General features: G+C 47.6%; 1 protein-coding gene across 2 annotated transcripts in view; it reads left to right on the forward strand.

Annotated features, from left to right (window-relative positions):
- The window catches only part of LOC143925567 (phospholipase A and acyltransferase 2-like), a 119,938-nt gene that overhangs the window by 79,327 nt on the left and 12,735 nt on the right, over nucleotides 1-27,876 (forward strand). Inside the window, exons 4-5 of one of the 2 annotated variants that reach the window (XM_077450043.1) lie at nucleotides 3,410-3,684; nucleotides 23,291-23,506. In XM_077450043.1, the coding sequence (XP_077306169.1) occupies nucleotides 3,410-3,684; nucleotides 23,291-23,503 (488 nt within the window). In that variant the 3' untranslated portion in view covers nucleotides 23,504-23,506. Of the gene's footprint in view, nucleotides 1-3,409; nucleotides 3,685-23,290; nucleotides 23,507-27,876 lie in introns of those variants that run through there. The other variant, XM_077450044.1, reaches the window with a different exon arrangement.

The raw sequence follows: 27,876 nt of genomic DNA on the forward strand, positions 1-27,876 counted from the left end.
GGTTTAGGAGATATTTCTTGGACCTACAGGTAAGCCTTAATCTAGTGGTTTGTAAGGGTTTACATCCACTTTAAGCATCATTAAAATCACTGCTCCTGAAAAAACTGCCATTTTTAAAACTTTGTTTTCAATTGATACATGTACCCTCGGGCAGGACCCAGGTCCCCAAACCCTTTTTTCAGGACAATAACTTGCATATTAGCGTTTAAAATTTGCACTTTTTATTTCTCACGTTCAAGTCCCATAGACGGTGTTCGAATGTTTGCGCAAACTTTCGGTCCGTTCGCATGTTCTGGATAGGGGGGGGGGGGGGGTTCGGCCCATCCCTACTCATTATCAGAAAATTTTCTGACGACAGAATTCAACCTCAGAAGTGACGGATTGCGTTAAATTGTTTTGTATGTGTTCTTTCATTTCTGAGCATGCCTAATCTTGCTCTTCAGATTTGTTTTTCGTCAGAAAACCATACTAATGAAAAGAAAATTGGACATTGTGGTCACATCAGACAAAAAATTTCACGCCTGCACATCCAGTTTTTGTCTGCCGAAAATTTGTAATTTGTAATCGCCTGTCAAAAGCAGCATAATAACAGAAGATCGGCAAATCGTTCATTGGACGAAATTTTTCTTCAGATTTTCCGACCGTGTGTACGGGCCTTAAGAAGAAAACCTGTTGGAGTTTGCAAAAGACTTGAGACTGGGGCAGAGAGCTACAATGGAATTGTTTAGATCAAAGCATATTCATGTATTAGCCCCTGTACACACGGTCGGAGATTTCGACAACCAAATCCGTCGGATTTTGTTCCGTCGGATCTTGTCCGAAACTGTTGCATACACACGGTCGGACAAAGTTGTCGAAAAATCTGATCATTCAGAACGTGATGACGTAATTTCGTTACGATGGGACTACGTTCAGGCTAGTAGCCAATAGCTTTGATGTAGGAATTTGATCTGAGCATGCGTGGCACTTTGTCCGATAAAAATTCTCTACACATGATCGGAGTATGTCCGATCGGACCAGTTGGTCGGGAAATATTTCCAACAAGTTGGAAAATTGGGTCCGACGGATATTCCGACGGAATCAGTCCGATGGAGACCACACACAGTCGGATTATCCGACAACACAGTCCGATAGGACACATTCCGACGGATTCTCTGACCGTGTGTACAAGGGCTTAGAATGGCCCAGTCACAGTCCAGACCTAAACCCAATTAAGAATCTGTGGCAAGACTTAAAAATTGCTGTTCACAGACGCTTTCCAACCAATCTGACAGAGCTTGATATATTTTGCAAAGAAGAAGAATGGGCAAAAATGTCCCTCTCTAGATGTGCAAAGCTGGTAGAGACATCCCCAAAAAGACTTGCAGCTGTAACTGCAGAGAAAGGGGGTTCTACAAAGTATTGACTTGGGGGGGGGCATACAAATGTACCCCCCACTTTTCACATATTTATTTGTAAAAAAAATTAAAGCCATTTATCAGTTTTCCTTCCACTTCAAAATTATATGCACTTTGTGTTGGCCTATCACATAAAATCAAAATAAAATACATTTAAAGCGGAGGGCCGTTTAAAAAAAAAAAAAAGTCAGCAGCTGCAAACACTGCAGCTGCTGACTTAATAAGCAGACTTACCTGTCCAGGGCGCCCGTGATGTTGGCCACCCGAGGCCGACCCGTCCCTCGGCTCTCGGGTGCCGGCGCCGCCATTCCTTCTAAGGGAAACAGGCAGTGGAGCCTTACGGCTTCACTGCCCGTTTCCTACTTCGCATGCGCGAGTCACGCAGCGCTTTGTGAATGGGACGCGCTGTGTTCTGGAACACACAGTTCCCAGAACACAACGCGACCCATTACCCAGAAGACAACGCGACGAGGAGAGAAGACCAGAAGATCTCCGCGGAGGAGGAAGAGGAAGATTAGGATTATGTGCCTAGCAACAGGCATTTCTGGTAAATAAATAAAAAAAAAAATTCTCATTTTTTTTTTTTAGATTTTTTTGTAATTTTTAATATTTTTTTTTTCAGGGTGGCCCTCCACTTTAAGTTTTTGGTTGTAACAAAATGTGGAAAATTTCAAGGGGTGTAAATACTTTTTCAAGGCACTGTATGTAGTGCCATTGCTGTAAACCACCCTATTTATGTAAAGCCTGTCCACACATGGAAACCACCACTGCTGGAAAATACCCTTCACTGCATATCATTCTCTTATGTTTTTAGATTTCCACTTTGATTTTCTGTTATGTTTTTATAGCGGTAATTATTTTCTTCTGCATTAAAGTGTAAAATCAACATGTATTATATTGCAGCTTACCAATTCTTAGGTGTGATGTCTGAATTCATTTTCTTTTTTGATCTTTTTTTCTTTTATTTTCACCTAGTGATCCAGTAGCAGTTAGGGGGGTCGAGACAAACCAGTTAACACTGACAGAGGTGCTTACAATGATCTGTTTTTATTCTTTAGACCCCTTTCACACTGGGGCGTTTTTCAGGCGTTTTTCATGCACTTTAGCGTTAAAAAAAGCGCCTGAAAGAAGCTGCAACTGCAATCCCAATGTAAAAGCCTGAGTGCTTTCACACCAAGATCCCTTTCACACTGGGGCGTTTTTCAGGCGCTTTAGCGTTAAAAAAAAAGCGCCTGAAAGAAGCTGCAACTGCAATCCCAATGTAAAAGCCCGAGTGCTTTCACACCGAGGCGCTGCGCTGGCAGAGCGTCAAAAAAAGTCCTGCAAGCAGCTTCTTTGCAGCGCTTTTGGAGCGGTGAATACAACGCTCCTAAAACGCCCCTTCCCATTGAAATCAATGGGAAGCGCTTGTAAAACGCCCGAAAAACGCCTGAAAAAAGCTATTGGCAGCAGCGTTTTGTGGGTGCTTTTAACCCTTTATTTGGCCACTAGCAGGGGTTAAAAGTGCCCCATTAACGCTCAAAAAACACTGCTAAAGCGCTGCTAGTTTAAGTGGCGCTTTACAAGCATTTTTCGGGCGCTGACATTTCACATTGGGACTGCAGATGAGGCTTCTTTCAAGTGCTTTACAGGCGCTTTTTTTAACGCTAAAGCGCTTGTAAAACGCCTGAAAAACGCCCCAGTGTGAAAGGGGTCTTAATGCAAAGATTTATTCCCAAAAGGAAAAAAATAAAAATAAATGTTTGCTGTAACTTCTTAAAAAGTGTTGGCTGGCGTTTAACTTTAATTTGTTAGTGTATCTAAATATGCTAGTACATCTAGCACTCCCCTCCCCCCCACACTGACAATGCTGCTGTCCAAATGTACCCCCTGATTTGGGGTTTAATTTGGTTTTAAATTTAGCACAGGTGTTCATAAAACATTCATAAGGTGCTTTAGTAACACTTTTGGAAAGGCAAATGTACTAATTATTTGTTTCTCTAATCATACATCTACTCTTTCTGTTTACTCAGCTCGAAAAATTCTGGACGACATATTTAAACTCGATACACACATTGCATTTAGAGACAGAGCTAAGGTGGAAATCGGAAAGTTGGAGGAAGTTGCTGGTGGACGAAAGTATCGAGTGAACAACATGAATGACTGGGACATGACTCCCTATGAAGCAAACATAATTTTCAAGAGAGCAATATCCGCAGTGGGGAAGGAGTTTGGTTATAACGTGATTGGCAAGAACTGTGAACACTTTGTGAATGTCGTACGATATGGAGAGGAATACTCTAAGCAGGTACAGAAAATACACACAGAAAGTGGTTGAAAGCAATGCAGGCAGTAGAGGAATAGGTCACCTTTACAGAAAAATCTGTAAGGTGAACTTACACAAGTCCCCCTCCCCCCCCCCAGTCCCGCTGACCTGGACAGTGGCAAGCCCCGGTATATCCGCGTCAGAAGCCCGGGAGTTAGAAATCCTCTCTCCATGCTTGACGTCCTCTCCATAGCTGACAGGACGGGCTATATACGACTGCTGATTGGTCAGCATCACCCATGTGATGGCACTAACCAATTAGAATGCTCCAAAATGTCCATTTTGGACATTCAGCTCAGGGGATTTCTAAGATCCGGACACTTGGCGCGGATATACAGTGGTGTGAAAAAGTGTTTGCCCCCTTCCTCATTTCCTGTTCCTTTGCATGTTTGTCACACTTAAGTGTTTCGGAACATCAAACCAATTTAAACAATAGTCAAGGACAACACAAGTAAACACAAAATGCAATTTGTAAATGAAGGTGTTTATTATTAAAGGTGAAAAAAATCCAAACCATCATGGCCCTGTGTGAAAAAGTGATTGCCCCCTAAACCTAATAACTGGTTGGGCCACCCTTAGCAGCAACAACTGCAACCAAGCGTTTGCGATAACGTGCAATGAGGCTTTTACAGCGTCCTGGAGGAATTTTGGCCCACTCATCTTTGCAGAATTGTCCTAATTCAGTTACATTAGAGGGTTTTCGAGCATGAACGGCCTTTTTAAGGTCATACCACAACATCTCAATAGGATTCAGGTCAGGACTTTGGCTAGGCCACTCCAAAGTCTTCATTTTGTTTTTCTTCAGCCATTCGGTGGTGGACTTGCTGGTGTGTTTAGGATCATTGTCCTGCTGCAGAACCCAAGTTCGTTTCAGCTTGAGTACACGAACAGATGGTCGGACATTCTCCTTCAGGATCTCTTGGTAGACAGCAGAATTCATAGTTCCTTTTATCACGGCAAGTCTTCCAGGTCCTGAAGCAGCAAAACAGCCCCAGACCATCACACTACCACCACCATATTTTACTGTTGGTATAATGTTCTTTTTATGAAATGCAGTGTTCCTTCTACGCCAGATATACTTGGACACACACCTTCCAAAGAGTTCCACTTTTGTCTCATCGGTCCACAGAATGTTGTCCCAAAAGTCTTGGGGATCATCAAGATGTGTTGTGGAGAAATTGAGACGAGCTTTGATGTTCTTTTTGCTCAGCAGTGGTTTTCTCCTTGGAACTCTGCCATGCAGGCCATTTTTGCCCAGTCTTTTCCTGATGGTGGAGGCATGAACGCTGACCTTAACTGAGGCAAGTGAGGCCTGCAGTTCCTTGGACGTTGTTGTGGGGTCTTTTGTGACCTCTTGGATGAGTCGTCGCTGCGCTCTTGGGGTAATTTTGGGCGGCCGGCCACTCCTGGGAAGGTTCACCACTGTTCCATGTCTTCGCCATTTGTGGATAATGGCTCTCACTGTGGTTCGCTGGATTCCCAAAGCTTTGGAAATGGCTTTATAACCCTTTCCAGACTGATAGATCTCAATTACTTTCTTTCTCAATTGTTCCTGAATTTCTTTGGGTCTCGGCATGATGTGTAGCTTTTAAGGATCTTCTGGTGGACCTTACTGTGTCAAGCAGCTCCTATTTAAGTGATGCCTTGATTGTGAACAGGTGTGGCAATAATCAGGCCTGGGTGTGGCTAGAGAAATTGAACTCAGGTGTGGACAACCACAGTTATAGTATGTTTTAACAAGGGGGCAATCACTTTTTCACACAGGGCCATGATGGTTTGGATTTTTTTTCACCTTTAATAATAAACACCTTCATTTACAAATTGCATTTTGTGTTTACTTGTGTTGTCCTTGACTATTGTTTAAATTGGTTTGATGTTCCGAAACACTTAAGTGTGACAAACATGCAAAGGAACAGGAAATGAGGAAGGGGGCAAACACTTTTTCACACCACTGTTCCTGGGGCTTAGAACTGGAGATTTCTACCGTCCAGGTCAGCCGGACCGCGGGTGGGGAGGGGGAGCTGGGGGGGTTGAGGAGGGGGACCTGTGCAAGTTCACCTTACAGAGTTTTCTATGATGTATGGAGTACCTGAAAAGTCCCAGTATATTCTTAACATATTCAAGAATTTTACATTCACCAGACCTGTCCTGTCCTGCTGAGGTACAGGACAAGTTTAAAGCACAGATTTATACAGTGTGAAAGGCAGAACATTCGTGACTCACAGAAGAATGCAGTCTGCCATCCTTCCTGATATCTTGCCTTGGGGGAGCTCTGGTGACTACTTTATGGGTAGCAATGATCGCTACTGTGTTATCCTGCTTTGTTCTCCCCCGGGAGGGGATGGGGGGGGGGGGGAGAGGCTCGGCGCCCGAATGACCTAATGCTCAGTCCGCCCCTGCCCATCAGTGCAACCTCATCAGTGCCCATTAGTGCAGCCTCTTCAGCGCTCATCAGTGAAGAATAAATATTACTCATTTACAAAATGTTATAACAGAAACAAAAAAAATAGTATTTTTTTTCAAAATGTTCAGTCTTTTTTAGGTTGTTTAGCAAAAAATAAAAACCCCAGTGGTGATTCCATACCCCCAAAAGAAAGCTCTATTTGTGTGAAAGAACATGATAAAAATGTCATATGGGTACAGTGTTGCATAACCGCGCAATTATCATTCAAATTGTGACATCGCTGAAAACTGAAAATCTGTTTACTTATCTATCTCCAAAACTCGAATGCCCCATAGACACGAGCAGAATTTCTGTCGGAAAAATTTTGGATGTTTTTTTCCGACGGAATTCCACTGAAGCTTGCCTTACATACACACGGGTCACACAAAAGTTCGCTGAACTTTCGACCGTCAAGAACGCGGTGACGTACAACACTACAACGAGCCAAGAAAATGAAGTTCAATGCTTTCGAGCATGCGTCAAATTGTTTCTGAGCATGCATAGGAATTTTGCACATCAAAATTGGTACAGACAATAGGAATTTCCGATCAGAACTTTTTCCTACCGAAAAATTGAGAAACTGCTCTCAATCTTTTGCTGGCTGGAATTCCGCCAGAAAAAGTCCGATGAAGCCTACACACGGTCGCATTTTCCGACCAAAAGCTCTCATCGGTCTTTTGCTGACAGAATTTCTGATCGTGTGTACACGGCATTAGTGTCGTTTCTCTCTGGTACTTCCTTGTTTTGTTATCAGCATGTTTCACTTCTGAGAAGTTTTCCTGACACATGAGATTAATTTGTGTTGAGAGGGGGAGGGAGAGCTCAGTAGACAGCTTGTCTATTCTGAACACAGTTCTGCATGTGGAGGGGGGGTGGGATGGGGGGGGTGTGTCCCTTTCCTCCAACCAGCTCTCACACACTGTAACTGCCGTCTCTCCACTCCCTCCTCTATACTCCTGAGAGATGAAGAAACATTTTTAACATGATCTGCCTTTTACCCTAGGTGGACACCTGTGCATTTTTTAGTGCATTTTGCAGTTTACATAAATTAACTACAGTCCATTTAACATGGTTTCCTATGATACACATTCACATCTATGCGTTTTGCAGCCAGTGCATTTTTGGAAAGGGTCGAGGACTTTTTCCCTGCATTTTGTATGTAATAGACTTTAATGGATTAGGACTAGAAATGCAAGTATTTGATGTGTTTTGCGCTTTTTATTTTTCCCCTTTAAAAACTATAGGACTTTTTCCATCGAAAATTCAGACGGAAAAAATTTGAGAGCAAGATCTCAAATTTTGCCAAAAAAAAATCAGATTGGACTTTTTCCGATCGTTTGTAGAGAATTCCAATCGGACAAAGTGTCACGCATGCTCAGATCAAATTACGAGACCAAAGCTATTGGCTACTAACCTCAACATAGTCACCACGTTCCGAACGATCGGATTTTCAACTTTGTCTGAACGTGTGTATGCAACACCAGTTTTGGAAAAAATCCGACGGATTTTGTCGTCGGAATGTCCGACCGTGTGTACAAGGCATTAGAAGTGTTAGAAGATCGGCGCATCAGTGTACGCGCATGCGCACTTGCGCATTGGTGCATCAATGCGCATGCCCATCACTAATGCTGGCACCAGGCAGGATATTTAAACTGGGCTTCTGCATAGACTCATTGCTGTTTGGTCTGCAGCTTCTGTATGTGTTCCTGATTCCCTGTGACCTCCAATCTGGCTTACTATTAACCTGTGCTTGTCTGCTTGATACCCTGACCCCGGCTTGCCTTGGACTCTGCTTCTGCCTTCTGATTCTGTCTGATGTTATCCTGATACCGACCCGGCTTGTGACCCCACTATCCTGCTGTTACCTGTCTATGCCTGATCTGTCTGACCCTGCACCCTGCTCATCCGGCCTGCTACCTACTTCAAGCCCAGCAAGTCGTCATCTGGCTCCTTCATCCAGCTGTAATCTCAGCCTGCCTGCTGCCTCATCCATCTTCTCCCTGTTGCCTTGCTGACTACTGGATTGATTACAGCCACTGATGCGTCAACGTGCTCCCATATACGCTGTTCCACTATCAGTGGTCCCCGAGCCTGAGCTGTACGAGAGGCCTTCCTGTGCACGTCAGGCTCCCTTACCAGGTACGTTACAGTAACAAACAGCCATGACTAAGCCTGCAAGAGGACCCTCTCCAGTGAGTGAAATCTGCCAGCACCTTGCTACTTTGACTCAAACCATCCAGACCTTGCAGGAGGGGTATGTGCATTTAGATGAACGGGTCCAGTCCTTGGCCACAGCAGAAACTGCTACTACCTCTGCATTCAACTCTGCCACGGCAACTGTACAAACTGAGACTTCTGCAAACCCTACAGTAATTATCGTACTCTCTGAGCCCCGAGTACCAACTCCTGAGAGATTTTCTGGTGATAGGAACGAGTTCAGACCGTTTTGTAACACATGTCAGCTTTAAGGTGGGGTTCATCATTTCCCTACTTCAAGGGGAACCACAAACATGGCTCCATTGACTACTGGAGGAGAGTAAAGAACAGTTGAATACCACGTTTTCGTTTTTTCAACACTATGTCTCAGCTGTATGATGATCCACAGCGAACCACCACTGCCGAAGCAGCACTACATGAACTCCAGCAAGACCGCAGAGCGGTTGAGGACTATGTCACGGACTTTAGACGCTGGAGTGCAGACACTAGTTGGAACGATGCAGCCTTGCGGCATCAATTCCATTTGGAGCTCTCAGAGGTCTTTAAGGATGAACTTGCTCGGGTTTGTGTGCCAAGCTCTTTGGAAGCTTTAATTACCCTGTCAATCCAGATTGACCCCCAACTGCGTGAACTCAGATTTGAAAGATCCACGCAACAGCCCTGTCCTGTGTGGACGCTGCCTAAGCCCTTGTACACACGGTCGGAGAATCTGTCGGAATGTGTCTTATCGGACCGTGTCGTCAGATAATCCGACTGTGTGTGGTATGCATCGGACTGATTCCGTCCGAATCTCCGTCCGACCCAATTTTCCAACATATTGGAAATATTTCCCGACCAACTGGGCAGGCCTGACCTAATCCGATCATGTATAGAGCATTTTGATCGGACCAAGTGCCATGCATGCTCAGATCAAATTCCTACATCAAAGCTATTGGCTACTAGCCTGAATGTAGTCCCATCGTAACGAAATTACGTCATCACGTTCTGAAAGATCGGATTTTTCGCCAACTTGGCCCGACCGTGTGTATGCAACAGTTTCGGACACAATCCGTCGGACTAAATCCGACGGACAAAATCCGACGGATTTGGTTGGCAAAATCTCTGACCGTGTGTACGTGGGCTAAGACTCCTGTTTCTTCTAACCCAGCATCCAGAGGTCTTGTTCCAGCTGCTGCAGAGGTACCCGAACCAACATCACTTGGTCTGATCTATCACTCACTGACTCCAGAGGAGCGTCAATGCCGGCAGGAAAACAACTTTTGTCTATACTGTGGAAAAGCCGGTCACTATGTTCACTCCTACCCAGCCAAATTGCATAAGTGTCTCTCGCTATCCTCAGCTAACCAGCCAATCCTGTCTGCCAGTTCCACTCACACAGCTCTCCCTGTCTCCTTCCAGCTTCCGGGAAAGAATTATGTCAACAACAGCAATCATTGATTCAGGAGCTTGCAGCTGTTTCATTGATCTATCTTTTGCAGCCCAGCAATGCATTCCATTCCTTTCCTGGATGATGGGCCTTGTATAAGATCAGGACCTGTGAACAAAGAGACCCCACCACTTCTGGCCATCACCTCCACCAATCATCATGAACTGTTGCTCACCATTATTTCCAGTCATCCTGGCCCTATTCTGGTTACAGGCTCATAATCTGCAAATTTACTGGAGCTCTGGAAGTATTAAGTTCCTGCCGCCACACTGTCAGAAACATTGCATGGCAGTGTCCCCTTCACCAACCACTACTCTGTTTTTTATGGACTCAGACAGAGAACTATGCCAATCGGTTCCAGAACCCTACCATGAGTACCTGGATGTTTTCAGCAAATGGGGGTGGGGGGGGGCAGATATCCTTCCCCCACACAGACCTTATGATTGCCCCACTGAACTTTTGCCTGGAGCTGAGATTCCCTTTTGGTGTATCTTCCCTTTGTCTGAATGGGAACTCTGGGCCTTAAAGGACTATATTGATGAAAACTTACAGAAGGGATTAATCCGCCCTTCCACTTCACCGGCCGGTGCAGGCATATTCTTTGTGGGAAAAAAAGACCACTCTGTACAGCCATGTGTGGACTATCCAGGAAATCAGGCTGGCATCTGCCTTTCTTGGGGAGGCTGGCATTGATGTTATCCGCCTGATGGCTCGGGTTATGTTGGCAGCTGTTTCAGCACGTTGTGCCTTATGGCTCCGTCCATGGTTGGCGGATCCGGCTTCCAAACAAGCTTGGTGCCGAATTCCCATTGAGGGAATTCCCTCGGGATTGGTACTTACAGAGCCAGAAACGCTCCTTTCCTAGAAGACAGAATTCTGGCCATGACAGAGAAGCGCACAGTTACAGGCCTGGTCTGGAGTTTTTAAAGCGGGAGTCCGCCGGGAGTCCTCCGTTTTTTTTTTTTTTTTTAAAGCCAGCAGCTACAAATACTGCAGCTGCTGACTTTTAAAATAGGGACACTTACCCGCCCAGCACGCCCACGATGTTGACACCCGAAGCCGATCTCTCGATCGTCTCTCGGGTGCTGCCGCTGCCATCTTGGGTATGGGAATCAGGAAGTGGAGCCTTTCGGTTCCCTACTGCGCATGCGCGAGTCGTGCTGCGCAATAAGGATGGTCCCCGCTGTCTCTGGGATCCGTGTGTTTCCCAGCAGGCAGCGGGGGGACCTTCGGAAAGGGGCATAGATTCTGCAGAAAGGGGCGTACCTTCTGCAGAATCTATGCCAGAAGTGGGTGCAGATACCTGTACTGTACAGGTACCTGCACCCCCCTCTCCCCTGGAAGGTGCCAATTGTGGCGCCGGAGGGGGGGAGGGTTCCAATGAGCGGAAGGTCCACTTTAGAGTGGACCTCCGCTTTAAGATCCTGGAAAAGCCAGGCAATCCTCTTTTAAAAAACCCACGAAAGGTGGTTCCACCGGCAATCAGGATTCCACTAAGTCCTTTTGAGATTAGGCCCGCTCAGGCATGCCAGGTGGGGGCTCGTCTCCTCCGCTTCCGGCGTGTCTGGGCGGCCTCAATCCAGGTTTTCTGGACCGTCAAAATGGTCTCCTCTGGTCACACCTGAGTCTTCAGCAGTACCCCAAGACTCAGATTCATTCCTAAGACTTCCATGATCAGAAGCCCTGTTAGCTTATGTAAACTGTTTATTGGAGCAAGGCGCAGCCATCCTTGTTCCAGATGGCAAACGAGGCAAGGACATGTATGCTCCTCTATTCATGGTACAGAAAAAGAACAGCACATGGAGACCAGTCATAGACTTGACCCATCTCAATCTCTTCATCCAAAAAGAAAAATGAAAGATGGAATTGTTACTTCCAATCCAGCAGTTGGTCCATCCGGGAGACTGGTTGGTTTCAATCGATCTGAAGGACGCCTAGTTCCATGTCCCAGTGGCAGTGGACTTCCAGCAATTCCTCCTCTTTGTGGTAGGCAAACAGTACCTACAATTTACTTGACTCCCCTTCGGTCTAACAACATCACCTCGTGCCTTTTCCAAGGATCTGTTAGCTGTTGTTGCTCTGCTCCGTGTCAAAGGGGTCCATCTGCATCACTATTTAGACAACCTAATTCTTATAGCTCAAGACAAAGGTCAACTTCTAGAGCACAGGAGCCTAGTAATTTCCACCCTTCAGGAATTTGGGTGGCTCCTAAATCTGGAGAAGAGTCACCTGGAACCAGCACAATCCCTTGTGTTTCTCGGTGCTCGCTTCAACACGTTGGAAGGCACTATCTCTCTGCCTGAAGAGAAGATTGGAGTAATTTGAGACAATTTGAGACAGAATCTGCTCAACCCTTGCTTCGTCTCACCTCTCCACTCTCCAATGTCTGAAAGTGATTGGCACTATGGCAGCCACTATTCCCATGGTGAAGAGGGCACAGTGGCACACAGAGCCCTTCCAAAAAGGGTTCCTCCACAATGGAATTCCTTCAGCAAAAGCCAGCGCATACACCTCACTCCACCCATGAGAGTGTCTCTCCTTTGGTGGCTCCAAGGGAAAAATCTGCGCAATTGCCACTCGATCGTTCCCATTACATGGGTCACGATAACCTCAGATGCCAGCAATGGGGGCTGGGGTGCTCATTGCCATCGGAAGTAGCTCAGGGCAGATGGAACTCCCCTTCTCTGGGGATTGTCTCCAACATACTGGAACTGCGGGCTGCCTTTCAGGCACTCCTGTCATTTCGCCATCTAATAAAGAACTCTTCAGTGATGCTCAGGTTGGACAATGCAACTGCGGTGGCCTACGTAAGTAAGCAGGGTGGAACTCACAGCTAGTCCTTGCTTCAGGAAGTGGAGCCAATCATGAGCTGGGCTCAGAGGAGTTTGTCCAACATCTCCGTGGTCTACACTCCTGGGATTCAGAATGTACAGGCGGACTTCCTTTCTCGTGTTCAGATGAACAACGAGTGATCTCTCGACAAAGAGGTGTTCGAATGGCTCTTGACCCTGGGAGTGTCTCCTGAGGTCGACCTCTTTGCATCCCCATGCAATTGCAAGATGACCAAATACTACTTGAGATTCTGAGACCCTCAGGCGTATGGGATAGATGCTCTCACAGACCAGTGGAGGTTTCAAAAAGCCTACGCCTTTCCTCCAGTGCCGATGATACTCCAGTTTCTCCGGAGGCTCAGAACAGAGAAAGTGGAAGTCATAGCGATGATTCCTATCTGGCCCAACAGGCCATGGTTCCCTCTTTTAACACTCAGTTATCGAGACCCAGTTCCCCTACCTCTCAGGCTGGATCTACTGTCTCAAGGCACAACTCTACACCCTTGTCCGTCCTACCTGCACTTCAGGGTTTGGTTTTTGAGAGGGGAAGGCTCAAAGCTCTAGGTTGCCCAGAAGAGCCCATTCCAACCCTTCTTAATACCAGAAGGAAAAGCACCAACAGAGTCGATGAGCGTATATGGTCCAGGTTCACTGATCACATGTCTTCCAGACCTAATCCTTGTAACACTCCGGCAGTCCAAGACATCCTTAGTTTTCAGCTATGAGTAAGCACTGATTACGGTGCAAAACGCATCAGAAATTTCCTGTACCCTGTTATTCTTTTGCTGTGGATTTTTTGATTCTGTTTTGATGTGCCCCACGTTGTTTCAATTAAAGATGGGATTTCAAGTCTTTTTCCAGTGTCCGGCTATCCAGAGTTTTGTCCTGCTTGTTTGCTCATCCTTAGTTTTGACCTGTCCCTGGCAGTAAGCTCACTGCTGGTACAAGTATCAGCCATATCAGCCTTAACAGGAGTTTCATGGGCAAATCATCCCCTTTTTTGTCAGTTTTTCAAAGGTGCTATCAGGCTTAGACCTCAGAGGAAGCCAAGGTTCCCCAAATGGGACATCCCTCTTGTTCTGGATTTCCTTTCTAATCTCAGATCAGATCCTGACAAGCCTCTTTCAGTGGAAGACCTCACACTCAAGACAACCTTCCTGGTAGCTGTTACTTCAGCCAAAAGAGTGTATGAAATGAGAAATTTAGGTTCGAAAGACAGGGCAGTGTTGATTCCCATGTTAGGGTCGAACCCTAAAGTGACCTCAGTTTTCCATGAAAATTAAGAGATTGTGCTTCCCACTTTTTTCAAGGTGAATAAAGTTCGCTTTATTGATATTAGAGACACAAGTTACAATTCAGAAAACAGAAAAATACAAAATAAAACAGGTGGTGTACAAACACACAACAAAGAAAAAGGAAATCAGAATACAGTACGACCCACATGGAATGCAATACATATTATACAACAACCGTCCCCGACATTCCCCTGCGAAGGCAGTGGCTAGCCAGAGATCATGCAAGAGATAATGCAGTATGATAGCCACCATGCCCTCATCAAATCCCACAGGGGGGGGGGGGGGGGGGAGGGGGGGGGGGTGCATGTAGAAATAGGGAAGACCAAGGGAAAAAGAAAAAAGAGGAGGAGGAAGGGGCAAGAGCACGGGGGGGGGGGGGGGGGAAGGACAAGAGAAGGAAAAAGAAAAAGAAAAAGAAAAAGAGGGGGGAAAAGAACTAGGGGGGGGGCAGGGGGGGAGAAGGCCCGACCCACAGATCTGACGGTGAGAGTTCCTGTATCTATATCCCCGCCCTGTCTCCACCTGTCCAGGGCAGCCATATGCCATCGAACTTCCTAGGGCACTTCCTACTAATATACGTCATTTTGTATAACGGGAGGGCCTTATTAATGATGTCCTCCCACAGGGTCAGCGTCGGGGGGGAAGCAGAGGTCCAGCGAAGGAGAATGGCCTTCTTGGCATAATAAAGCAAAAAGGCAAGCAGGAGTTTGGAATAGCGTGGCCTCTGATCCTCGTCCTGAATGCCGAGAAGAGCCAGCTCCGGAGACCGGGGCAGAGAGAAACCCAAACGGTCATCAATGGTATCAAACACATCAGTCCAAAAGGCGGCCACCACCGGGCAGCTCCAGAACATGTGGAAGAACGTTCCCTCTGCTGCTCCACATCTGGTACAGGCAGGGTCCCACTGTCGATACAGTCTGTGCAACCGCTGTGGAGTATAATAAACCCTATGTAAGAACTTGGTCTGTATTACCTTATCTCTGGAGGAAATCACCAGGCCAAGACTATCCTGGAAACAGTCACCCCAATCCTCCCTCTCCAAGGTGGGAATGTCCCTCCGCCAGGCCTTCCACAATTTCTCCATCTTAGGAGAATCCACACTGAGTAGCAAGGTGTACAGGGACGAGAGAGGCTTGGAGAGCTGGTCCAGAGACAGTAGCTCCTCCACAGGATCCATAGATAGGGTCGTAGCTGCTGGCAGCTGCGCCCTGGCTGCATGTCTCAGTTGGTGGTAACGGAAATACATCCACCCGGGCAAATCATATTTAGTGGCAAGTTCCCCATACGACCTCAGGGTACCCCCCGTGATAATATCGCCCAACGTCCGCACCCCATGTCTCACCCACACCCTCGGGTCAGGGACCGTCCGAAAGTGCGGGAGGCTAGGGTTCTCCCATATTGGCTGTCTGGGGGACCAGACTCCCGGCTTAATGAACCGTTTCCTGGCCAACCCCCACACCCTGAGCGTCGTTCTAGTTGGAAGCGGAAGCCCCCGACATGCCCCAGGGCCTTTGTATACTAAATCGGCGAGATCCTCCAAAGAACCCACCCCAGCTGCTTCAACGCAGCTCGCAGCGTTCGTCCTAGAACGGGCAAACCACCAACGGACCGACACAAGGACCGCCGCCCAGTAATAGATCCTGAAGTCGGGTAAAGCCAGCCCCCCACAACGCACAGGTAGACACAAAGTGGACCGTGCAATCCTGGGGTTAGATCCCCCCCAAATAAAGGAGCCCACACAGCCATCCAGATCCGCAAAAAAGGCACCCGGGAGCAAAACGGGGGAGTTCCTAAAAAAGTAGAGGAACCTAGGGAGGAACACCATCTTTAACAGGTTAATGCGACCTAGCAGATTCAGGGGAAGCTTCCCCCAGGAGGCACATCTAGCCTTCAGCTGAAGGAGAGCCGGTTTCAAGTTAAGATCAAAGTACTGTGTCGGATCCCTGCCCCCCACTATCCCTAGATACTTGAATTCGGTGACCCACTGGAGGGGAGTGTCCGCCGCAGCCGCCCTCGACCCCGGGTCCAGAGGAAACAGGACGGATTTGGTCCAGTTTATCCTGACCCCAGAGAAACGTCCGAATACATTGAAAATTTCCAATGCCGCTCGTAAGGAGGAATCTGCATCTCTCAAATAGAGCGGAGCATCATCGGCGTAGAGTGACACCTTCTCCTCAAGAGGGCCGATTTTAAGCCCAACCACCCCCGAGGAGGCCCTGAGGGCCACCGCCAGAGGTTCCAACGCCAGCGCAAATAACGACGGGGAGAGGGGACAGCCCTGACGGGTGCCCCTCTCCAACCGAAACGCCCCCGACAGCCTACCATTAATACGCAACCGCGCCCTCGGGGCGTTATAAAGCAACTGCAGCCAACTCAGGAAATGGGGACCGAACCCATATCTACGGAGTACCTCCCACAAATATCCCCATTCCACTGAGTCAAATGCCTTTTCGGCATCCAGGGAGGCAACAACCCTGGTCCCAGCGTTGTCGTGAGGGATAGTTAAATTAAGGAAAAGGCGTCTCAGATTGATGTCGGTACCCTTACCGGGTATAAACCCCGTCTGGTCCACATGAACAAGGCTCTCCAGAACCTGTGCCAGCCGATTCGCCAGGACCTTTGCCAACAATTTGGCATCGACATTTATCAAAGAGATCGGGCGGTAAGACGCACAGTCCTCGGGATCCTTACCCGGCTTGGGCACCAACACCACGATCGCCTCTGACATGGATTCGGGGAGCAACCCCCTCTCCAGGGACTGGGCGAATAAAGAAACCATTTTAGGGGCCACCAACTCCTGGTAAGTAGCGTAAAATTCAACAGGGATACCATCCGCCCCGGGGGACTTCCCCACCTGCATTTGAGCCATAGCCATCTGAACCTCCTCCAACGATATGGTCCTCTCCAAATGGTCCATCGCCTCTCGGGACAGAGCGGGAAGTTCCACCCCATCCAGAAAGGCCTGGAGAGCCGGGTCCTCATAATCCACCCTAGTGGAGTACAGGGCGCTATAATATTGCACAAACCGGTTCAGGATCCCTTCCGGGTCCGTGATGAGGGTCCCTCCCTCGCCTCTGACCCCACCAATATGCGCGCTGGTAGAGTGTCCCCGGGCCAACCACGAGAGCATCTTCCCATTTTTATCCCCATATTCAAAAATTTTTTGAGCAGTGCCCAGCATAGACTTCTTAGTCAATTCTATCCTATGGAGCTCGACCGCCCGAAGTGCCATTTGCCATTCCCGATAACTGAGGGGGGTGGGGGCCGCCACATGAGAACTCTCCTTTTCCCTCAACACCCCCTCCAATTCCTCCAGCAGCTGCACAGACCGCTTGCGACACCTGACAATTCTAGAGGCATATTCTCCCCACTTGAACGCATCCCAGACCACCCGGGGCTCCGCAGAGTCCGCATTCTCCAACCAGTAGTGACAGAGGGCTTCTGGCATATCCTCCTGAACCCCCACATCTGCTATCCAATACCCCGACAGTCTCCACAGTCCCCTCCGCAAAGGGAGACCAAGAGAGACCCCAAGGAGGAGGGGAGCGTGGTCAGACACCCCTCTGGGCAGAATCTGCACACCCACCACCCGACTCAACATAGCCTGCGAGACATACCCCAGATCTATGCGAGAGAAGGTACGAAACGTGGCAGAATGACAAGTATACTCCCTGCCCGAAGGGTGAAAATGGCGCCAGACATCCACCAGCCCAAAAGTATCAGCCCACCGTGTCAGACCCGGAGTCTCACGAGAGGGCCGTTGGAGTCTATCTAGCTCCGGGGACGGGGCCATATTATAATCCCCTAACAACATGACATTTTCTACTCCATACTTTATAACTATGTTCATAATGGCAAACAGAAGGTCAGTATCTGCGGGGGGAGGCAGGAAAATACCCACCAGAACATACTCCACATTCGCAATAGTAACATGCAAAACGAGAAACCTGCCCCCCGGATCCGTTTTCAACTCATGGAGCTGGAACGCAAGGGATCTGTGAACAAGCACACTCACCCCCCTGAAGTAACTCGAGTAGGTGGCATGGTAGTGTTGGCCAACCCACGCTCTCCTGAGGCCAAGCACTCGGGAGCCCATCAAATGCGTCTCCTGAAGGATACAAATATGTGGTGAGTATCTTTGTAAAAAGGTAAACACCAACGAGCGCTTGACCGCCGAGTTCAGACCCCTCACGTTCCAGGATAGAACAGAGAATTCAGCCATAACTGAAAACCATCGAAAATAAATGCCCGGATTTAGTCACATAGCCCCCTCCCCAAAGAAAAAACCATCCCGCCCCCGAGGGTGCCCCAGTTCCGGAGTACATGTAGGCGGCAAAGCCCTCCTGAGCAAGAACGGTGAACCCTGAGACCATAAGCCACCCCCCATAGTAGAATTGTACATGTGTCAACATACCGTGAAAAAAAACAAACATAAAACCCAAACTTAGACCAAACCAAAACTGATCAGCAACGGCCGATCGCCCCCGCCCCCCACCCCGCAAAACCCCAACAGTGGAGTCCCGCATAGATCCCCAAACTTAACCGCAAAATACCCTTAAGGCTTTGTGAGCAACTTACTCAGGTAGGCGTGCACCAGACCGCCAGGAGGACGCAGCCCCCCCCTCACCTCATACACACAGAGGGGGAGACCACTATTCCTACCTGCCACCAGCGCTATAACCCCCCCTTAAGAGTTGCTAGAGCACAGAAGACATAGCAATAAAGTTCACCCAACCATCACCTACAGCACAGTCCTGAGCAGTAGAGTCCCCACAATCCTGTAGGATGAACCAAGCACGATAGGCCCACTTCAACAGTCCATCGGATCCCAGCCGGACTGAGGTGAAGGTGGAGGACACCACAACCGTACCCCCCCCCTCCCAGCTCAGGGAAAAATGGAGAAAAAAGTAAAAGAAACAAAAACAAAAAGATCCGCAAATGAGGAAGAAAGTACAAAGCCACCTCAGCAGACACAGCAGCCAGGAGTAAATCATCAGGATAGTCAGCCAGGTAGTGTCTCCAGCCAAGATGCAGCATCCCTGGGATTAGTGAAGAATCTGACAGTCTCACCATCCACCACCCGCAGTTTCGCCGGAAAGAGGATGCTATACTTGATCCCTTTAGCCCTCAGGGAAGCCTTGACCGCATCGAAGGATCTGCGCTGTTTCTGAGTCTCCATGGTGTAATCAGGAAAAAACAGCAGCCTAGAATTCTGGTACTTGACCTCCTTCATCAGCCTCGCCACTCTGAGCACCTCATCCCGGTCCCTGAAGTTCATCAAGCGCAGAATCAGGGTGCGCGGGGGGCTCCCCGCCGGGCCCCTCTGCGGAGGGACCCGGTGAGCTCTTTCCACCGTGAAGTAGGGGGATAGCTGCGCCTCCGGGAACAGGGAACGGATAAGATCTTCCACAAATACCGTGGGGTTCTGTCCCTCCACCCCCTCCGCCAGGCCGACGATTCGCAGATTGTTCCGCCTACCGCGGTTCTCGGCGTCCTCCGCACGGAATTCCAGGGTCCTCACCTTAGCCTGCAAGGTCCGGATCGCCACCGAGTGTTCCGCCAGCACATCCTCCGCCTGGCCCACTCGTTGCTCTGCCACTCCCAACCTCGAACGGATCTTATCTAGGTCCTGCCTAATCAGGCCGACTTCCGTCTGGACCACCTCAATCTTCCCCGTCAGCGCCGTCTGGCAGGCCGCTATGGCGGCCATCACTTCAGGTATGCCCGGGAGGGAAGATGCATCAGCCTCCGCCGGCGCGGTCTGCGTCGCCATGTTGGAATGGGCACGTGGTCCTCCCGCTCCACTGGAGTCCGGAGCGTCTAGCGGCAATGCCCCTGGGGGAAACGGATTCCTCCTACCTCCCTTGTGTCCCGCAGATGAACGGGACGGCATAGGGTGGGCCAGACAAACCGCCAGCAGTCGATAGCGCAGGTGAAAGGATGCTGTAGGATCAGTCTCTAGCAGAGCTCCGGGAAGCACGTCTGCTCACGCCGACATCTTGGCCACGCCCCCGTGCTTCCCACTTTTAGGTCAACAGAAAATCAGGTTTTCCATCCTCTTGATGTGGGGCACACTCTGAAACAGTACCTGGAGGTCACGGCTCCTTTCAGACAATCAGATTTTCTTTTTACCCTTCTCCGTGGAAGAAACAAAGGAATGTGGGCTTCGGTTAGATCCATTGCTGCTTGGATCGTACAGACCATTCAAAGGACTTGGCTCCTCCCGAGGCAGTGACAGCTCATTCAACTCAGTGTATCTCAACCTCTTAGGCAGCTTCTCGACATGTCACTCTCGAGATAATCTGTAGAGCGGCTTCTTGGTTTTTTATTAACACATTTGTTTCTCACTACTGTGTTGAACAGCTTTGTCATCTGTCAATTTTGGTTTCCAAGTACTGTCGGTTGACGGTGTTAAATTTTGGTTTCTTTGCTCAACATTTTGCCCACCCAGGTGTGTATGGCAAGTTATTTCCCACACGTTGCTGCCGTGGAGTCTGTCAGGAAATCTGAAAATTTCCTATCAAATACTTACTGTAATTTTCCTTTCCTGATAGACTCCATGGCAGCAGGAGTTCCCTCCCAAATGTCTGGAGTAGGCTAGTTACAGAACACGGATAGTAGCCCAGAGCAAAGATTTATGGGAGTGGTGTCCTATACGGTAGTTATGGAGGCAGGGCTAACCCACACATTGCTGCCATGGAGTCTATCAGGAAAGGAAAATTACGGTAAGTATTTGATAGGAAATTTTCTGTTTTGAAGGTTTTCAGGAGGGCCCTGTCAGGTAGGCTGTACGGGGCCTCATGATTGCAAACAGCAGCCTAGATCTCTACCCTCTAACTGTCACTTTTTCTGCATAGGTTGGTCTGCTAAAAGAAATAGAAAAATAATTAAAGTACTGGTTGGATCACCGGGTGAAAATAAAGGAAAAACAACTAAAAAATAAAACTATTGCAGCCACCACATAAAGGAAAAAAAACTAAAAAATAAAACTATTGCAGCCACCACACATAAAAATTAGTAAGCTGCAATATAACAAATCTTTGCTTTTTGGTTTATTACTGCCTTAGACACTTACCCTAGGTTGACATTTATGCAGCTGTGCTTAATGCGTTTTTCAGTCACATTTTGCAGTGCATTTTTGTGTTTTTTGCATGCAATTTTCATGCCTTTAGTGTTTTTTTTTCTCCTCTTTAAAACCACTGTATATAGCTTGTTGCTAAGGAGGGAGCCATGTCCTTAACAACCAATGAGTTATCAGCAGGGTTCCCCACTTGACAGCTAAATGTAAAACCCAAAAAATTGGTGGGGAAAAAAATTGAAAATGTGTCATCACAAGGGGCGGGCTCTCAGGGTGATGTCATCGGATGGCCACGCCCCATGGGTGTAGAAGAGGTGTCAGACAGTGAAGGACAACACAATGGAGGAAGACGGCCTTTTTTGTTTTTAGTGGGTAACCGGCGGCGAGGAAGAAGACAGTTTGGGGAGAAGGTGGCACCGGGAAGAAGGCGGCACTGGCAGAAGACACCTTGGGGCTTCTTTTTGAATAAAGGATTTGTCAAAACCACCTCTTGTCCCCTTGTTCCCACAAGGTGCTTTGGGGTGGGTGGCGCAGAGCCCCCCTGCCCCAAAGCACCCACCACCCTATGCTTGTCCCAGGCATGTACTGGCCATAGGGACTATAGGGAGTTTCCCGGTGGGCCGATGGCTCAGTGGGCTGCTTTCAGTCACAGCCAGAGGCATCGCTGGGGGGGGACTTTTGGGGCTATAGCCCCAAATCTGGGGCCCAGAGTCAGTCCAGGAGTCCCCAACCACAGGGTCCCGGCCCACTACCTGCCCTCTTTCTGGTGACCCTGATGTAAGTAGGAGCTCTCTGGGGAACCTGATGTAAGGGGGGCTCTCTAGGGGCTTTTTTGCCCAATTGCGTACAGTTTATATACTGTTTTTTGCGTGTTTGCAAAATTAAAGTGGGCCGGTCTAGATGAAGTCCAGGGCCAAATTTTTGTCCCAGTCCAGCCCTGGCTCGTCCCCTCCCTTTCCTGACATGCCGGGCTGCATGCTCGGATAAGGGTCTGGTATGTACTTATTTATTTTTTTACATTCAGCTGTCAGTAGGGAACATCACTGACAGACGATGACTCAGCTGTTATTAAGCACAGCTATATACAGTCCTTTTAAACAGAAAAATAAAAACCATAAAAAAACACATCAAAAATTGGTGTGATTGGTGTGATTCCATTGAAGTTTATTACACGCTAAATGCAGGAAAAAAAATTCCCCAACCCTTTTCAAAAGCACACCGGCTGCAAACCACATAGATGCGAATGTGTACCATAGGAAACCATGTTAAGAAGTCTATTACATGCAAAACGCAAACTGCAGTTGAAAAAAAGTCCCTGATCCTTTCCAAAACACGCAACACGGCAAAACGCACAAATGTGAACTAGTACCATAGGAAACCATGTTAAAAGGACTGTAGTGCATTTATGCAAACTGAAAAACGTATTAAAATACGCCTGGGTGTGAACGTAGGGTTTACGCCAAGTGACGTATGGGTACGTCAACCAACTTTGAGTGGTTATATCAGAATGATGCCTAAAGCTGAACTCCAAGCATAGTTTTTGTTACATTACGTCGGCCTGAACCAATGTAAGTATTTATATTTCATCCCCATAGTCGCTGCTACTACAGCGATGATCCTGGTCTTCTAGGTCCAGTGCCCAGCAACGTCCCCTTCTCCAGTGATCACTGGAGGATTCTCCACTTCCAAAGCAGTCCTACTGGTATGAAATATGTATACTTCCATTGCTCCAAGTTGGACCCATGTAATTATGCAATAAAAACTATATCTGGAGTTCAGCTTTTGAGCTTTAAAGCAGCTCACTCAATTACATTAAGACCCTTTTCACATGGGCTGTCAGCCGCATTAGCAGTAAAGCAGCGCTAGTTTTAGCGGCACTTTAACATTGTTTTTGCAGAGCTATTCGGCCACTAGCAGGCCGCTTTTAACCCCCGCTAGCAGCCGAATAAAGGGTTATAAGTGCCCACTTTTCATGCGCTTTGACATCGCTGCCCATTCATTTCAATGGGCAGGGGCAGTGGAGCAGTGGTGTATACACCGCTCCTCCATCACCCCAAAGACGCTGCTTGCAGGACTTTTTCTAACGCCCCAGTGTGAAGGCACTCAGGCTTTCACAATGGGGTGGCAGGGGAGGCATTTTTCGCGCACTATTTCTAGTGCTATAACGGCTGAAAAACGCCTCCAGTGTGAAAAGGGTCATACTGCTTCATTCAAAAATTGTTAGTATTATGAGACACGGCTGTTTCTATAACAAAATGAAGCCTATAAAAAGGATTCCTATGTTCATTTTCTTCACAGGCAGAAGATGTAATCGTGTGTATGTTAACAGAGCCTTTTGTGGTTCGAGATTGTATATGCAGAAAATGGAAAAATAATTGCAATCAAACAAAAGCAGCAAATTCTGAGCCCCCTACATTCATAGTGAAAGTAGCCCGTGGTATTTTGAATGCTTTTAATAGCGTAATGAATTTCGTACAGTTCTCGTACGACAGAATAAAGAATCTGAATTGATGTGTTGTAGTGTATTTGTGTTGTATTTTCAAATGACAACTGTACTGATTAAACAAAAATTGAGAAAAATTGTTGTGCTTTTCCGATCGGATAATATCGGAAGAACTGTTGTGATCGTCTCTCGAAAGCTGTGTACTAGCGATCAGATTATCGTACGATTACTTTGAAAGCGGTATTTTTTGTCCGACTTTCGTATCATGTGTACGGGGCATTATCTAGCTATACTGTATAGTCAGAAAGTGAAATCAGTCACCGCTAATGCTATCCTGGAAACAAAAGGTATTGAAGTCAGAATGTTCAGTCAGAGTTTTTATTTCATCTGCATTAACCACTTCCCGACCGGCGCACACCGATATACGTCAGCAGAATGGCACGGGCAGGCAAATGGGCGTACCTGTATGTCCCTTTGAATTTTCCACCTAGCGGGCATGCTGCGTACCTCGGGAGTGTGCTCGTGGGTCCTGCAAACTCTATGTTCGCCGGTGGCCCAAGATTGTAAACAAGGCATTTCCCTGTTCTGTCTATTATTATTATACAGGATTTATATAACGCCAACAGTTTGCGCAGCGCTTTACAACATGAGGGCAGACAGTACAGTTAAAATACAAATCAATACGGGAGAGCCTTTAGTAGACATGTGCAGACTAGAATATTTTGTTTCGTTTTTTCGTTTTCGTCCGTAAATTTTATTTATTTAGTTACTCCCGAAATTCGTTTTTATTTATTTCGTTTTTCGTGCAAAAATTGCATTCGTCCGAAAATCCACATGAATTACGGTCGAATCTGTCTTGGAAGGCTTATGGTATCTGTCGAATGGATAAAGAAGATTCGATGGAGCTGCTAAACTATATAGCCTATAGGCGGAGCATTCGATTGCCGAAATGTACGATTGCAGTGTCGTATAGTTGCGACGATCCCGTCGAATATTATTATAAACGTGCAACGATCCCGTCGAATATTATTATAAACGTGCAACGATCCCGTCGAATATTATCATTATTTTTTTTTTATTTACTTCCCCCACCCAATTCCAGTATCGTTTCTCTCTGTCGATTCTGTTCTCTCTATGTCGAATATTTACTCTCTGTCGAAGCTTTTCTATATAATAGGACTAATAGAGGTAAACGAAACTTAGGCACATTCGACCACAGGTTCAATAGACATATGGAGTCACGTCGAATCTCCTATTCTATATCGAACTGTTGTAACAACGAAAACGAAAAAAAGCATTTATTTATGTCGGATCTTTCGTTTTTCGGAATCTGCACTTTCGTTATCGTTTGTCAAAACGAAAACGAAAATACCTGAAATTCGGACGAAAATGCATTCGGACGAAAACTAATGCACATGTCTAGCCTTTAGGGCCCTGCTCGTTAGAGCTTACAATCTAGAAGGGAGGGTAGCCTAGTGACAGGACAGAGATCTACTGCTCCTTGTCATCGGTAGCAGTGATCAGTGTCATGTCACTGGTAGCGCACCCCCCCCCCCCCACAGTGCATGCTTGGCCAATCATGAGCCAGCAATGCGCTGCGATGGCGTAGTGCATTGTGGGCCAAATCGCCTGCCATTAAAGTCAATGGGATCAGCCGCAAACTTTGCGGTTTAGGCAAACTTTAGGCCACATGAATATGGTGCGAACGGTCCACAAAGTTCTGAATTTGCCGAACAGGCGAACGGCCCGTGTTCAATTCGAACACCAAGCTCATCCCTAATACTGAGCCACAATTCTTTATTTAGAAGGTACAGAATAAAACTGATTACACAAGCTATATTTTCTTATATGTGTGCTTTATAGAAAACCCGTTACCAAGCTGAAAAACAGAACTAGTTGACTAGTTGACTTGAGTCTGATACAAGGTAAGATATATGAATTTATATGACTTTATGGCTGCACAAAATGGAGTCACTTCTGTTCAGTCATATTACTACAATCCCCTCTTTCAGACAAGAAAGGTTACGAAGGTGACAAAGGTGATTGACTTCTCCACATTGTGACACACACATAACAAACTTAAAGCAGGCACATAGAAACAATGCCAGAAGCAAAGTCACTATAATACACACAGCACTATCCTTGATCCAGGAAAATACTCCATTGAAACCGAAACCATCCCATGTTACCCAGGGGGTTCCCAAGTAATTATTTAGCCTTTTCATCATGTCAATACCCCCTCCGGTTCCCAAGGGGAACCATGCCCAGGTCATGTCCTTTTCCAAAAACAATAACCTGGTATAACGGTGTTTGAGGGGGCATTTAGGATGAACAACATGCTTGAGCAAGTGACGTCCCTCACTGTCCCCAAGAATTCCCATTATCGGAACCAATGAGTCCAAGAAACACCATCGCTTGGGATCACTCGCAATCCATGGATGTCTTGTCCTTCCACAACAAATGTATGTGCTGTTGCCCAAGGTTAGTGGCTGTCTGCTAAGGACCCGTTGGGTACTTTCAGAGAATCCTGCAAGGGCAAGCTGTGAGAGTAGCCTAGCCATCTCAGTATGGGGGTCAGATGCATGCATGAAGGTATATATAGTGTGATTCAGGGCACGATCTGAGGTGTCAAACACTGTGGAGTTCCCTCAGACTTTAAATACACATCCTCTCTATGTCTAATGAGTGTGTTATTACTAGTGGTGTTATAGGGTGGGCCACATATAACCTTAAAGCCCTCCCCCCAGAACACAGATGCTGGCGGATGACATGTGAACCAATACATATATAGTACAGTGCTCATGCCAGCATCCCTCCAAACATTATCCAACAGCTGCAGATACAGGCCATCCTACACACTGAAGTGGTCGAGCATGTCCTGGGCATACTAAAACAACAATCCCAAAATGCCCCCGATCCTCACCTGGGCCACCTTCCCACAACCCCACCACCACCACACTAAAGTTACAAAAATAGAAAACAATAAACACGTAATCTCAGTTGCATAGCAATTGTACATGGAGTGCAAAAGGGAGGAAGGGGCGTGACAGTCCATAAAAGCAAGTGGGAGGGGCATGACAGCCTTTAGGCCAAATAAAAATAGTCCCAAAGAAATACACAAAACAAAAAGTCTCTTGGATGGCTTCGGAATTAGTAATGGACGAACTTCCGACGGGACGTTTTGCGAACCGCGAACGTGGCCAAAAGTTTGAGAACCGCAAAGTTTGCGGCGGACCCCATTGACTTTAATGGCAGGCGATCCTTAAAAACCTCCAGGTCATATTTTCAGCTACAAAATACTTCCTAGCTGTGCACACATAGTCCTACCACATGGACACTGACATAACAAAAGTATTAAGTGAATCTGGGATTGACAACGACAAGCATTCTTTTTTTATCTGTGAAATTTTGACAATTCAGGAGCACATGAAGGCCATGGAGGAGAGGCAAGGTCAGGGCAGGCTATGAAGGGGGTGCAGGAGATGATCAGTGCCACAGTCAGGGCAGCGCAGTCCTGTGCCAATGTCCCAGTGTGCCAACCTGTGCTTGAGCCCCTCCCTCTGCCCGGCCCTTACCCCCACCTATGCAGGGCTCCACTGCGGTGGTCCGGAGGTGCCAGTCCAGTGCTGATCCTCAGCCATGGTGCTGGCACTGCCTGCTGATTGGCTTCTCCGCTGCCATCTCCCTCACTGATACCAGCACTGAGATAGAACACTGACACCAGCACCGTGATAGGGACTGAGCACTGACACCAGCACCGCGATAGAGACTGAGCACTGACACCAGCACTGAGATAGAACACTGACACCAGCACCGCGATAGAGACTGAGCACTGACACCAGCACCGAGATAGAGAGCACTGATACCAGCACCGTGATAGAGAGCACTGACACCAGCACCGTGATAAAGAGTGCTGACACCAGCACCATGATAGAGAGCACTGAGATGACACAAGCACTGAGATAGAGAGCACTGACACCAGCACCAAGATAGAGAGCACTGACACCAGCAGCGAGATAGAGAGCACTGACACCACACCAGCACCGTGATAGAGAGCACTGACACCAGCACCGTGAAAGAGAGCACTGACACCAGCTCCGAGATAGAGAGCACTGACACCACACCAGCACCGAGATAGAGAGCACTGACACCAGCATCGAGATAGAGAGCATACCACACCAGCACTGAGATAGAGAGCACTGGCACCACACCAGCACCAAGATAGAGAGCACTGACACCACACCAGCACCGTGATAGAGAGCACTGAGACCAGCACCGAGATAGAGAGCACTGACACCACACCAGCACAGTGATAGAGAGCACTGAGACCACACCAGCACCGAGATAGAGAGCACTGACATCACACCAGCACTGTGATAGAGAGCACTGACACCAGCACCGTGATAGAGAGCACTGACACCAGCACCGTGATAGAGAGCAC

Source organism: Lithobates pipiens, unplaced genomic scaffold, assembly GCF_037356315.1.
Source record: "Lithobates pipiens isolate NorthernLeopardFrog02 unplaced genomic scaffold, aLitPip1_a1.2 Scaffold_22, whole genome shotgun sequence".
NCBI lineage: Eukaryota > Metazoa > Chordata > Amphibia > Anura > Ranidae > Lithobates > Lithobates pipiens.